At 39.3% G+C, this 15798-nt stretch overlaps 1 protein-coding gene across 1 annotated transcript in view; it reads left to right on the forward strand.

Moving 5' to 3' along the window:
- The window catches only part of LOC133634466 (uncharacterized), a 29109-nt gene extending 13534 nt beyond the window's left edge, over positions 1-15575 (forward strand). The window contains exons 2-4 of the mRNA XM_062027429.1: positions 10177-10614; positions 13318-13692; positions 13764-15575. Coding sequence (XP_061883413.1) covers positions 10177-10614; positions 13318-13692; positions 13764-14044 — 1094 coding nt within the window. The 3' untranslated portion in view covers positions 14045-15575. The remainder of the gene's footprint in view (positions 1-10176; positions 10615-13317; positions 13693-13763) is intronic.
- The last annotated feature ends 223 nt before the right edge of the window (positions 15576-15798 follow it).

Below are 15798 nucleotides of genomic sequence, written 5' to 3' on the forward strand. Positions count from 1 at the left end.
GGCCGCATCCGGCCCTTTGTGCGTCCCTGTCCGGCCCGCGTGAGGCCAATTATAAATTACAAAATAAATTTAAAAAAGTATCTATGTCGAGTGTGCAATACAACGGTGCTGCTTTTGTTTTGAAAATCGTTATTTGTATTACTTCCGTGTGGACGTATGCGTGATTGTGAGTGAATGTGAACAACTGCAATTACAAAATAAAGTTGAAAAAACATCTATGTCCTGCGCGCAATACAACTGTGCTGCTTTTATTTTGAAAAGTATTATTTATGGGCGTGTGTCCGTGTGTAACCTGCGAGTGAAGGTGCACATGCAGCGACAAGTGATGCACGGTTTACACCCGAGACGCCAAAAAGAGAAAACTTGATGAGGAATGCCGTGTTTTCAACAACACATGAACTGCAAAGCAACGTCCCCTCACCTAAGGTGCGTGCCTGCGCAATTGCGCACTGCTCAAGCGTCCGCTGCGCGCAGTAAGTATATATGCCGCGCACCAAATCAAATCCCATCTGAATTCTAAACAAAATAAACATATTTATTCTATGGAATTTTGCAATGCAACTTTGAGTGACAGTGACAACAAGCGGCCCTAATGGTGTTCGTCAACACCGTTCAATTATTGTAACGTCTATCGAGATGCTTCGAGGACAGGAATTATATCGATCACTTTATTGAACAAAACTGTTTATATTCGGACATAACCACACCAAAAACATGAGTAAAACAACTCTATCTCGAAAAACTAGTCATTTTCTGCCGTACAAACCAGGCCAAAACCAACTTGTCATCTGTCACCAACACGCATAGCACTAAACCACTGGTGCGTTTAAGGCCACACAAAAAGTCGGACAACTCAAACACCACACAAAGTTACACTATGACTCCTCAGTCATACGTGTGCTTATTTTACTGTCATTTATTATTCATGTTAATTTATATATATTAGTCATGGAATGCTGTTACACACACTATGTTGAAGTATTACTATTATTATTATTATTATTTATCTTACGGTATATATCAAAAATAATATTGAGCAAAATTTAATTGAAATATTGTCGATGTGGCCCTCCAGCAGTGCTCGGGTAGCTCATGCGGCCCCCGGTAAAAATTAATTGCCCACCCCTGATCTAGATGCATATCGAATCGTTTATCAGAGAGAGATGTGCAACCCTAGTGTATATATATATATGTATATATATATATATATATATATATATACAGTATATGTATATATATATGTATATATATATATATACATATATATATATGTTTGTGTGTGTATATGTATGTATGTGTATGTATATGTGTATATATATACATATATATATATGTATATATATATGTATATATATATGTATATATATATATATACATATATATATATATATGTTTGTGTGTGTATATGTATGTATGTGTATGTATATGTGTATATATATACATATATATATATATATATATATATATATATATATATATATATATATATATATATATATATATATATATATATATATATATATATATATATATAATCAGTGTTTCCCCCAGAAAATGTGTTAGTAAGGTGGTGACTCTCCAGGGGGAGGGGACCGGGGAAGGGGGTGGGTGGGTGTAAGGATCGGTGTAACTCAGCCTGTTGCCATCATGTCTCCACCTCGTCGCTGCCACCACAGCCTGGGGGGGCAATAGACTACAAACCGTGGTGACGTAGGCCAGCTTCGTCGCATGAAGAAGCCTACAACTTTTGGTTGTGTTTTCCGCTCCATTTGCTGAATGGCGATATACGATATATATCTCGCTATTTTTTCCGTAATGTAAAAACAAAACAGTCCTAGTTACCTGAGATACTAAAATAATGACTTACAAAGTCAAATTAATGACTTACTGTAAGTAAGCGTTTGCATTAAAGGCCAACTGAAATGAAATGTTTTTATTTAAACGGGGATAGCAGATCTATTCTATGTGTCATACTTGATCATTTTGCGATATTGCCATATTTTTGCTGAAAGGATTTAGTATAAAACAACGACGATAAAGATCGCAACTTTTGGTATCTGATAAAAAAAAAGGCTTGCCCCTACTGGAAGTAGCGTGACGTAGTCAATTGAACATATCCACAAAGTTCCCTATTGTTTACAATGATGGCCGCCAGAAGTGAGAGAGATTCGGACCGAGAAAGCAACGATTTCCCCATTAATTTGAGCGAGGATGAAAGATTTGTGGATGAGGAAAATGCAAGTGAAGGACTAGTGGGGAGTGGAAGCGATTCAGATAGGGAAGATGCTGTGAGAGCCGGGGGTGACCTGATATTCAGCTGGGAATGACTACAACAGTAAATAAACACAAGACATATATATACTCTATTAGCCACAACACAACCAGGCTTATATTTAATATGCCACAAATTAATCCCGCATAAAAACACCTAGGTGTTTGTTATGCTAGCTCCTAGCTACTAGCTCGAGCTAGTTATAGCTCGAGCGGGTTATATGGACGGGATCCCGTATATATAACCCGCCAATACAATTCAAACACCTGCACAACACACACACTCACTCAGCCCAAAGAACCGTTCACCTAACCCAAGGTTCATAAAGCTTATACATTTAACCAAAGTTATGTACATGACACGCACGTACGGGCAAGCAATCAAATGTTTGGAAGCGCGTGGGTGGGACCTGATATTCAGCTGGGAATGACTACAACAGTAAATAAACACAAGACATATATATAATAATAATAATAATAATAATAATAATAATACCTGGGATTTATATAGCGCTTTTCTAAGTACCCAAAGTCGCTTTACATGTTTTTCTGAACCCATCAATCAATCACACAATATACTCTATTAGCCACAACACAACCAGGCTTATATCAATCAATCAATCAATCAATCAATCAATGTTTATTTATATAGCCCTAAATCACAAGTGTCTCAAAGGGCTGTACAAGCCACAACGACATCCTCGGTACAGAGCCCACATACGGGCAAGGAAAAACTCACCCCAGTGGGACGTCGGTGAATGACTATGAGAAACCTTGGAGAGGACCGCATATGTGGGTAACCCCCCCCCTCTAGGGGAGACCGAAAGCAACGGATGTCGAGTGGGTCTGACATAACATTGTGAAAGTCCAGTCCACAGTGGATCCAACACATCAGCGGGAGTCCAGTCCACAGCGGGGCCAACAGGAAACCATCCCGAGCGGAGACGGGTCAGCAGCGCAGAGATGTCCCCAACCGATGCACAGGCTAGTGGTCCACCCGGGGTCCCGGCTCTGGACAGCCAGCACTTCATCCATGGCCACCGGACCTATGCAACTCCCCCTCGCAAGGGACAGGGGAGAAGAGGAGAGAAGAAAAGAAACGGCAGATCAACTGGTCTAAAAAAGGGGGGGTCTATTTAAAGGCTAGATTATACAAATGAGTTTTAAGATGGGACTTAAATGCTTCTACTGAGGTAGCATCTCTAACTGTTACCGGGAGGGCATTCCAGAGTACTGGAGCCCGAATAGAAAACGCTCTATAGCCCGCAGACTTTTTTTTGGCTCTGGGAATCACTAATAAGCCGGAGTTCTTTGAACGCAGATTTCTTGTCGGGACATATGGTACAATACAATCGGCGAGATAGGCTGGAGCTAAACCGTGTAATATTTTATACGTAAGTAGTAAAACCTTAAAGTCGCATCTTAGGTGCACAGGAAGCCAGTGCAAGTGAGCCAGTATAGGCGTAATATGATCAAACTTTCTTGTTTTTGTCAAAAGCCTTGCAGCCGCATTTTGTACCAACTGTAATCTTTTAATGCTAGACATAGGGAGGCCCGAAAATAATACGTTACAGTAATCGAGACGAGACGTAACGAACGCATGAATAATGATCTCAGCGTCGCTAGTGGACAAGATGGAACGAATTTTAGCGATATTACGGAGATGAAAGAAGGCCGTTTTAGTAACACTCTTAATGTGTGACTCAAACGAGAGAGTTGGGTCGAAGATAATACCCAGATTCTTTACCGAGTCTCCTTGTTTAATTGTTTGGTTGTCAAATGTTAAGGTGGTATTATTAAATAGATGTTGGTGTCTAGCAGGACCGATAATCAGCATTTCCGTTTTCTTAGCGTTGAGTTGCAAAAAGTTAGCGGACATCCATTGTTTAATTTCATTAAGACACGCCTCCAGCTGACTACAGTCCGGCGTGTTGGTCAGCTTTAGGGGCATGTAGAGTTGAGTGTCATCAGCATAACAGTGAAAGCTAACACCGTACTTGCGTATGATGTCACCCAGCGGCAGCATGTAAATACTAAAGAGTGCAGGGCCAAGAACCGAACCCTGGGGAACTCCGCACGTTACCTTGACATAGTCCGAGGTCACATTGTTATGGGAGACGCACTGCATCCTGTCAGTAAGATAAGAGTTAAACCAAGACAAGGCTAAGTCTGACATACCAATACGTGTTTTGATACGCTCTAATAAAATATTATGATCGACGGTATCGAAAGCGGCGCTAAGATCAGCTATTCAGATCAGATATTTAATATGCCACAAATTAATCCCGCATAACAAACACCTAGGTGTTTGTTATGCTAGCTCCTAGCTCCTAGCTCGAGCTAGTTATAGCAAGCGATCAAAAGTTTGGAAGCACAGCTGCATACTCACGGTATCGCGTCTGTGTATCCAAATCAAAGTCCTCCTGGTTAGAGTCTCTGTTGTCCGAGTTCTTCGATCTTGACTGCATCTTTCGGGAATGTAAACAAACACCGGTTGTGTTGCTGACTTCCCTCGCAAAATATCCGCTTCACACCGACAACTTTCTTCTTTGCTTGCTCAGCTTCTTTCTCCATAATGCAATGAACAAATTGCAACAGATTCACCAACACAGATGTCCAGAATACTCTGGAATAATGACATGAAAACAGAGCTATTTCGTATTGGCTTCAATGGGGAAGCCATACCTCTGTTAAACTGGCTACGTCACGCGCATACGTCATCATACCAAGACGTTTTCAAGCGGAAGTGTGGCGGGAAATTTAAAATTGCACTTTATAAGTTAACCCGGCCGTATTGGCATGTGTTGCAATGTTAAGATTTCATCATTGATATATAAACTATCAGACTGCGTGGTCGGTAGTAGTGGGTTTCAGTAGGCCTTTAAGCGTTTGAAAAAAAGAGGTAAAAGTGGGGCCACATGCTGACATATGGACATATGACATATGTTCAACTCATCATGCTTAATTTATTACAGCATTTGGGAAGCCTGTAGTTGGTTTTTATTATGTGAATGTTATATTTTTATCAACATGTGATAGCAGGGACCCTGCCATTCAAAACTAGGCTGCTACATTACTAATGATTAATGTAACTATAGCTGAAAAAAATACTACAATAGCAATAGGAGAGACTTTATCCCTGAACACCATGGAGTTCATGTAGGCTTTATGATGCAGTTACATTATTATATCAACTATCAGAGACAGCTTCAGGAAACTCTTCATTCAACATTAACCGCCTTAACAACAAAGCGATGCGGTAAACCCTGTATATATATATGCTGTGTGGCAAAAAAATGTTGTAATGTGTGTATTTGTATGTATCCGTGTGTGTGTGTGTGTGCGCGCGCATCCATATAACAGCGTATTGCCCATTACCCTCGTCGTCTGTACTGTATTTTTACATGTTTGCCGAACTTCTCTCTTCAATTTGGTGTGAAATTAATATGCAGACTTAAAGCATTGATATCGCAGACCATTCGTTTACATTCAAAGAATGTAATATGTAACGTTTCGGGAACCGAAAAAAATGCTTGCTCTTTGCACCAATATGGAACCAAAAAGTAACCCAAATGCAACCCTTACGTAACATTATTTGCCCAAAAGGCTAATGTAATCACAACGTTCTGAAAATGGTTAGCTGGGTTAGGTGTAAAAACATCTGTGTAAACGTGATCACTGATTACTCTGACAGCACACATAGTTGTTATTAATAAATAAAAAACAACTGCAGTTAGTCTAGTGATTTCAATATATAATGTATTTACATGCCTATTTAATTACATTACACACACACATATATATATATATATATATATATATATATATATATATATATATATATATATATATATATATATATATATATATATATATATATATATATATATATATATATATATATATATATATATATATACATGCACTCGGCTTTTGGCCAACTTTTTTAGCTCAATGATTTGGATACACCTGCTTTAAATGTTGATAAAGGTTACTGAATGTTCTGCATTATAAGCCGCACCCTCTAAATCTCAGAAAATAGATATTTTTTTCATTATTTTAGCCGCACCGGACCGACTATAAGCCGCAGATATATACATTGGGAAATTAGTTGTTTACACGGAAATATTTTGTAAATGTTTAATTTCATACCTTAAAGGCCTACTGAAACCCACTACTACCGACCACGCAGTCTGATAGTTTATATATCAATGATAAAATCTTAACATTGCAACACATGCCAATACGGCCGGGTTAACTTATAAAGTGCAATTTTAAAATTCCCGGGAAACTTGCGGTTCAAAACGTCGCGGTATGATGACGTATGCGCGTGACGTCACGAGGTCAAGGGTAGTGTTTGGACCCTATGCAAATAGCTGTTTTCTTCGACAAAATTCCACAGTATTCTGGACATCTGTGTTGGTGAATATTTTGTAATTTGTTTAATGGACAATGGAGACTGCAAATAAGAAAGTTGTTGGTGCGATCGGTGTATTAGCGGCTGGCTGTAGCAACACCAACACCAGGAGGTTGTGTTGTGTTTTGAGCTGGAGAGCAGACGCACTACGGTGAGTACAGCTTTGGCTTCCAAACATTTGATCGCTTGCCCGTACGTGCGTGTCGATATGTGCATGTCACACACGTAACTTTGGGGAAATATATGTTTCTTGCCGACTCTGATGGCGGCCGGGGTGTCGTCGAAAGCTACAACGCCCGCCGCCGCCCCGTAGCTAACTGAGCTTCTATTTTTTTAGCTTCGCCAAGCTGAAAATTAATAACCGTGTATTTACATGTTCATGGTTTAATAGTATTGTTGATTTTCTGTCTAGCCTTCCAGTCAGGGTTTTTTTAATTTTGTTTCTATCTGCATTTGAGACTGATGCTATCACGTTAGCTCCGTAGCTAACTTAGCTTCTATTTTTTTTAGCTTCGCCAAGCTGAAAATTAATAACCGTGTATTTACATGTTCATGGTTTAATAGTATTGTTGATTTTGTGTCTAGCCTTCCAGTCAGGGTTTTTTAAAATTTTGTTTCTATCTGCATTTTGAGCCTGCTATCACGTTAGCTCTGTAGCTAACATAGCTTCTATTTTTTTAGCTTCGCCAAGCTGAAAGTTATTAACCGTGTATTTACATGTTCATTTTCAAGAGGATATAGTATCCGAGGTGGTTTAAAATACAAATCCGTGATCCACAATAGAAAAAGGAGAGAGTGTGGAATCCAATGAGCCAGCTTGTACCTAAGTTACGGTCAGAGCGAAAAAAGATACACGCTGCACTACACTGTAGTCCTTCACTCTAAAGTTCTTCATCCACGAATCTTTCATCCTCGCTCAAATTAATGGGGTAATCGTCGCTTTTTCGCTCCGAATGTCTCTCGCTCCATTGTAAACAACGGGAATTGTGAGGAATCCTTAGTCTTGTGACGTCACGCTATACTTCCGGTAGGGGCAAGGCTTTTTTTTTATCAGCGAGCAAAAGTTGCAAAGTTTATCGTCGATTTTCTCTACTAAATCCTTTCAGCAAAAATATGGCAATATCGCGAAATGATCAAGTATGACACAGAATGGATCTGCTATTCCCGTTTAAATAAAAAAAATTCATTTCAGTAGGCCTTTAACTGTTTCCAAACAAATTATGTAACACATTAGCAAAACGGCTGATCAAACAAAACAAACGTCATTGTCATGGACCCACTATCTGCGGAAGCTAGCTCTCTAGTCATCTAAACAGACTCAATAACTCCACAGTGACGTCTTGGTGAATTTTACTGAGGAATTTATTAAACCGAAACAATACAAACAGAATTATATTGTAACTTAATAATACTAACACAGACACTCGTAAACGTGTTGGCATATTTGTGAATGCTAACGACCCTAACTTCCTTACACTATGAGAGCACACACAAATATCCACAAAAATACTCCAACAGATGTCACACATGGGACGGTTTAGTAAGTAACAATTGTTGGAGAGATATTGTTAAAAAAAAATACAAATCTTCCTTGGAGTAATGAATGAAAAATCAATACAAGTAAAAACACCATGGACGTTTAGAAGATGGAACGGCACTTGTACTTCCGGTTTAAAGCTTTAAACATCAGGAAACACTGTAGATTTTCACCTAGAAGCACCTGCAGTGAGCAAACCCGTCCAAAAGATGGCGCCATAGCGCAAACAATAACACACCTTTTCCGTGTCTTTGCAAGTGTTGTATAAAAACTATTTGCATTATGGAAGTCAGTGAAGAAAAATCCATAAATGAGCAGCACTGTTTTATAAGCCACAGGGTTCAAAGCGTAGGAAAAAAGTAGCAGCTTTGAAATTTACGGTAGTCGTGTTTCCCGTGGATCTGGCAATGACACGACGGCACACTTTGCGTTTGGGGCTCTTCTGTTCCGTGTCGCTTTTTCCACCCTTCCTTGAGTCCAACTGCTTTCTGTCATCTTGTGTCACTGAAGCTTTTGAAGTTTCTTCATCCATTTTATAGTGTCACCATCATAACTTTATTCAAGGTGCAAGTGGTGCTTATTATTAGTGTACTATCTGCCTCCACTAGAGCACACCTGCTGTTTCCTGTAAACATTTGATTTGTCAGCAGGAAAAAGACACAAGACTCAGCAATTCTGATTGACAAACATTTCTGTCACTCAAATGCCGTTGACGGCGGAGAGAAAAAAACTAAACCTTCGCCTCTTGCGGTTAGGTTATTGCACTAATTAAAACCTCAATGTCGATTTGATGTCAGTGACTCGTGCAGCGTGGTGTAACACAATTGCTTTTCACCAGTAGTTTGGTAGCGGAACGCACCATCACACCTTAATCAAGATTAAGATTAAAGATTAAAGTACCAATGATTGTCACACACACACTAGATGTGGTGAAATGTGTCCTCTGCATTTGTCCCATCCCCTTGGGGAGCAGTGGGCAACAGCGGCGCCGCGCCCGGGAATCATTTTGGTGATTTAACCCCCAACTCCAACCCTTTGTTGCTGAGTGCCAAGCAGGGAGGTTATGGGTCCCGTTTTTATATTCTTTGGTATGACTCGGCTGGGATTTGAACTCCAACCTACCGATCTCAGGGCGGACACTCTAACCACTAGGTGGCAAGCGATGACCCAAATTGTGGACATTTATTAACTCAAATATCATATATTTAATGACAACATATTAAAGTGCAGTTAGAATTTGAGGTAATGCAAAATACCAATGTGTGGCATTGTAAAACAAGTTCAATGATCGTTTCAAAAACAAGTTTTTATCCACAAATTGCGGATAATAACGTATTTTGCGGCAAAACTCAAATTCCAAAGTGCCTGTAGAAGTTTTAGTTTATGGTGTGTCTGAGGAGTTCAATTGGAGCATTTAAATATTAAAAAAAAGTTTTTTTCTTATTAATTACGCGGTAGGTAAATGCAATCTCTCGGTCTGGCTCAATAGTTCAGTCATATAGTTTCACCTACTAGTCCGCATTGTTGTATTCAGTCAACACTGAGCTGATGTGGTGAGACGCTATCTCGCGCAATGAGCATTTAACAGAGTAGAATGAAGCTTTATTTAAATTCTTGTCTTTCACATTATCTGCTCATGCTGGCCATAAATCTTTATTTTCTTCTGCCGTGTGCTTATGCTGCTGCTTAGTCTGCAACTGAACATATGGTACTGTTTGATTTTATTATGCCATACCTACTTAAATGCCACACTGCCACTGTTCCATTATCATTTGTTTATGTGTCAGGGCGAAACGGAAGCGCCAAATCCATATTTGTGACAAGTGGCCATGGCCTACAGGTTCTGGTTCTGGTTGCTGTTACTATTTTCTTATATTTTATCATACTATCCCTGGAATGGGGTTAGCAGTCAGCTGCATTCCTAACTATCTCTTTACTTCTTCTTCTACAGTGGAGGTGGAACTGGAAGAGGCAGACTCGGACATCATCGTAGCTGTAAACGACACTGACATTGATTATGCACTAACTGGGATCCTTGTAGCTGCACAGGGAGAGCCCATGGAAGAAAAAACAGTAGAAGAAGTCGTGGTCAAAAATCTGCTCCCTTTGAAGACAAAATCACAACGTCGGAGTATGATATGGAGACACTTTGAGCACTTAGAAAGTTTAGATGCTTGTCAATGTTTGATTTGCAATAAGAAGATAAAGTGCTCGTCTGAAAGCAGCACCAGCAACCTGCATAGACACATGTCAAAGAGACACCCGCATGTGAATTTACGAACAGGCGAGGTGATGAATCAGCCAACATCCAATACATCCTCAGACATAATTCCAAAGCATCGTAGGAAGACATTTCCATCAAAGCTCATCAATGACGTAGCAGTTTCAGGTAAGCTTTTATACTCACTATACTCCATTCTGTCAGTAACCAATATATTAATGGATTGAATTCAGTAAATATAATGATCTGAGTTTTTCCGGTATGTCTACCAATTTGAGTCAGTGAACCAATTCAAATGAATCATCTGAGTCTGTGTTCACACTGCAGGGTATGATGCCCAATTCAGATGTTTGTTTAAATCTAATCTTTGTATGTAGACGTTAACATTACAAAAGAATATGTGACTTCTTTGTATGTCTAATGTGAACGGAATGTGTCAGTGAAAAACTTTTTTGCTTTGTTCCATATGAGCTGTTTATAATTTGCTCCGACTTGTGACATCAGTGGACATCTCCATTAGAGATCGAGCAATATTTTTTTTTACCGATATCAATTATGAATGGTGAAGGAGGCCGATAAACGATATTTGTAGCCAATATTTATTTCCAGTAAAAGTGACATATTGGCGTCAAAATTTAGAATAATACTATTACAAACTCCAACACTTTGTTTAAATGCAGGAAGCATGTTTATTTCAAATACAAGTAAATAAAAACTCAACAAAAAGTGCAAGGAGTTCTTTGGCACAGTAGCATCTTTTATAAATGTGAATAAATAAATAGCTCCCTGAAGTTTAGTATCCCTGTGATTGATGAAATGATTCTAAATTCACAAGGGTTGAGGGTGATGGGTCAAATGTTGACATTGACAGACTGTTAGCAGGCTAATCACCTAGCAATATTACACTTTATTACAAAATGGAAAAAGTTATTAGGACGTTGTAGAGTACAAAACGTAATGTACAGATCATAAAAAGCAGTATTTAGGTAGAAACATATGTTACATTATAAACATATTTAACAAGGTATTATGGCGTTATATTTATGTATTAATGTTGAGGTAGCAAAGGCAGATTTTGAGGACAGAAAAATATGTTCTGCAAGCACATGCATTATACTTTGAAAATAAATAGCTGTAATAGTTCAATTTCATCTGTTGATCCCATCCATCTATTTTGTATCGCTTGTCTCTTTCTGGGTTCAATTATTTTTCTTTCATTATCAGTTCTTCAATTTTCAAACTGTATCTGACCAAGATTTACCATATTTGATACTTGTTCTATAGGTCTGCCATCTATTGTAAGTATTATTTGAGGAACTAGTTGATTTTTGCTTACTACCATTGCATTGATTTTTTTTTACATTCATGTCTATTCCATATGGTTTGCCCTTATCATTCAATGCAGTTAGTAATTATGTTATTGTTATGCTAGGTTATTGGTGTTCACTGCTAACAAACAACTTCATCAAAATATCATAGATTGTTTTCGTTCAGACCTCATATAGGTAGTAAACATGTCATGTCCTCAACTTCTCTGAAAATGTTTTGTCTTTATAAATTAAACATACTTTGTAGCAATACACTTTAGCGAATAAAAGATGATTTATTTTTTGGCAATATTATTTGTCATCATAACAGCAACACTTTTTAATTTTTTCCACTGACTGTCAATGTTGTTTCAGGAATTTCCATAATGTCCAGATTCATATTTCATGCTTTTTGTATTAGGTTTTCAAACTTTCCTGCTTCGTACAAAGTTCACACATTCCAAGTACCTATTCTAAAGAGCTTTTTTCCTGTTTTTAGGGAAACATTATCAAAAGGTAACCTTCCCTTGGGATTTAAGTTAGCTTCGTCATAAGCTGTCCTACTTGAGAAGTCATTCTCTTCTTCCCTAGAGTTGAGGCCTGAAGTTGTTGCAGGGGGCCCAATTTCTCTGTTCTATTCCTTACGTCATCCGTGATCCATTGTTAACTAGGGGTAAGTACATGGTGAGGACCCAATCCTTTCCATGGTGGCTGGCCACAAGTATTCTCCATCAAGAGAGTGCCCTGGATGTTCCACACATCTTACTGTCCTGCCTTGAGAGCCATTAACATGAACAAGTTCATATGTCTTTTCTGCCATTCCATTCCCCTGCACAATACTCATTTCAGACTACTGGTACCCCCTAACCTAGTTTAGCCATCAGCGGAGATGGTTTACCGTGGTGTGCCAGTCGGTGTGCACTACCGACTACTTGGAAGCATAAGTGAGAGTTGTGCAGTTGTGGGGGACCAGAGCCCCTACCCACATCTATCTTGATGATGATGTGCTGCGTGACAGGTTTACATAGGTACTACCCCTCACAAGCTACACCAAATACCACACTCTCTCTTCCTTATTTTTGAATGTATAAAAAAAACAAGGAAGAGAGAATGTGCAAAAAAACATCTTGCTTGTGTTGTAATATTGATGCTTATAATTCCCAGGGTTTGTGAATGCAACCTCGCTCGGAGTAATTGTCATTGGCGCATAATGAGGAAGTTCTTTGTTGTTGTTGTGTCTACTGGCTAGTAGCACTGCGGCGCCAGCATTATGATGGCTGCTTGGGGTGTTAAGGTATACAATAAAGTTTAAGAGCATCAGACTGTGTGCTTCTTTCGGGATGCTAAACTACTTACAATAAATGACTTGCACAATATCAATGGCTGAGACTGCATTAATTTGCACTGAAATGAGAGCATTTTTAAAAAATCAAAGATTCTTTAGGAGATGGGACTTGGTGGAAATCTGTGCTCTTTGAGTACTTTTATATTTTATCATATTGTTACTGGAGTGGGATTAGCTGTCAGCTGCATCCCTGACTGTCTTTAATTCTTTTTTTTACAGTGGATATGGAAATGGAGGAGACAGACTCCAACATCATCGCTGTAAACGACACTGACATTGATTCTGCATTAAACGGCATCCTTGAAGCTGCACAAGGAGACAAAACGGATGAAGTCGCCCAAAATCCACTCCCTTCAAAGACAAAATCACAACGTCGAAGTATGATCTGGAGACACTTTGAGCGTTTGGAAAGTTTAGATGCTTGCCAATGTTTGATCTGCAATAAGAAGATAAAGTGGTCTGGGGAGGGCAGCACCAGCAACCTGCACAGACACTTGTCAAAGAGACACCCGCATGTAAATTTGCGGACAGGAAAGGTGCTGAATCAGCCAACATCTAACACATCCTCAGACATAAAGGATGTAACAGTTTCAGGTAAGCTGTGATGGTCACTATATGCTGTACTCGCAGTAACTAATATATTTGTGGACCTTGTCTTTTGTCAGATGTGCTCCAGGTTTCACAGGCAACTGCAGGAGAGAGGTGTGCTTTTAAGAGGGAGCTGGAGTTGATAGAAGCTCTAAGGAGTGCACAGAGGGAGGAGGCGCAAGCTCTGGAGCATCAGAGGGAGCTTGTCGAGAAGCTGAGGGCCATCAACGCTAGAGAGGCTGCTCTAGAGAAAGAGCAAATTGAATCTCTCAGAAGAGCACAGCAGGAGGAAGCCCAAAAATTAAGTAGACAGAGAGAAGAGCTTGAGGTAGAAAAGGCAGCATTACAGAGGAAATAAGAACTCGAGCAAAAGGAGCAACTACTTTTGCTTTCAAGAGAACGTCCGACCTCTTTTTCACTAATAGTGAGATTATTTTTTTTAATTGACTAGCTTGACACCAACGCAAATACCTGTTGTCTTTTTCTGTGACCAAAATCTGCCTTGTAGGCCAGTTTTTGCATCTTTGATTTTGCTTCCTGAAGTAACGTATGATTAGTACAAAGTACAAACTGTAAAGGGTAAACAAGAGCATCTCTTGTGCACATTCCTCTACAGGTGCACTAAAAATTCACAGCAACTACGCTACAGAGGGTATTTAAATAAAAGCATGCAATGCTGATCTCCTCATTTCAAACAATTTAATGAAACAAATGCCATAGAGCATCAATTACAGCTTTTCATCGACCTCTTCTGGAGTACAATTACGGGGACGGCGTGGCGAAGTTGGTAGAGTGGCCGTGCCAGCAATCGGAGGGTTGCTGGTTACTGGGGTTCAATCCCCACCTTCTACCATCCTAGTCACGTCCGTTGTGTCCTTGGGCAAGACACTTCACCCTTGCTCCTGATGGCTGCTGGTTAGCGCCTTGCATGGCAGCTCCCGCCATCAGTGTGTGAATGTGTGTGTGAATGGGTGAATGTGGAAATACTGTCAAAGCGCTTTGAGTACCTTGAAGGTAGAAAAGCGCTATACAAGTATAACCCATTTATCATTTATCATTAATTATGAGCCCCTACAAGGCAACTAGCTAATTCCAATGGTATTCAGGCCTGGAAGAAGTGCAGGTTGCTCAATTGTAGGTTCCCCTTATCTCCAGCAGCTGCCCCCAATGAGCATTGTGGTCCATGAAGATCAAATCAGGCCTGTGTCATTTACAGGCACAATAACTGTATTGATCATGTTATTTAGGTAGTATACTATTCACAGAGTGTATTGAATCAATCACAACTTGACTTTGCAGAGGTTTTTTCCTCTCATCTTAGCAGGCTTCATCAGTTCTATGTAGACTAGATCTGGCCTGTCTAAGTGAGTGTGTGTGGAAGAGAATATTCAGTGTGGGGCAGTTTGTATTAACTCAACCAGGGGTTGGGAACTTCTATCAAAAGAGAGCCATTTGCCTCCTCTTCCATTAAAGAAAAAGCTTACAACTACAAAAATGAAACATCCTATAAAGTTTTATGATTTTAATATTTTTTTTATTAGACTTGTTACAACTAAAGAATACTGTACAATAAAAAGAAGTGCATGTGTAACAAATGCCATGTGGCTGTGCAATAATAGTAGAGTATGTTGGTTGAACCTCACAAGAACTGCGCTGCACAGTCTAGTGACAGCCTCTGGTTTCCATCTTAGTTACACATTTGTAAGCCTACTTTGAAATAAATGACTACTTTTTAGAAAATGCAGAGTGTTTGTTTCGAAAATGTCTTTCACATTGCATTTTATTTTGTTGGCTCATTTCTTGACACATACCAATTACAGGTTGGCCAGCATTGTTTTTTTTCTCTGAGATTGTTCACAAGATTGTTGTGGATACCTTTCGATCAGTCATCAGTACATTAATTACCTACTTAATCTCTATTAAGCCATATGCACCCTTAAAGCCCAAGAGAGGCATTACATGTGTTCCTGTTGTGATATGATTGTTCAGTTTAAAGGGTTAGTAGCCTGACATTTTAAGAGGGAGTTTTTTCACAAGTTCATTTTTTTTTTGTAAAATTGCTGTCATGTGGCCATTGTGTTGCTCCTTATTTTGTTTGCACTTGCCCTTATT

Source organism: Entelurus aequoreus, linkage group LG02 (genome assembly GCF_033978785.1).
Source record: "Entelurus aequoreus isolate RoL-2023_Sb linkage group LG02, RoL_Eaeq_v1.1, whole genome shotgun sequence".
Classification (NCBI taxonomy): Eukaryota; Metazoa; Chordata; class Actinopteri; order Syngnathiformes; family Syngnathidae; genus Entelurus; species Entelurus aequoreus.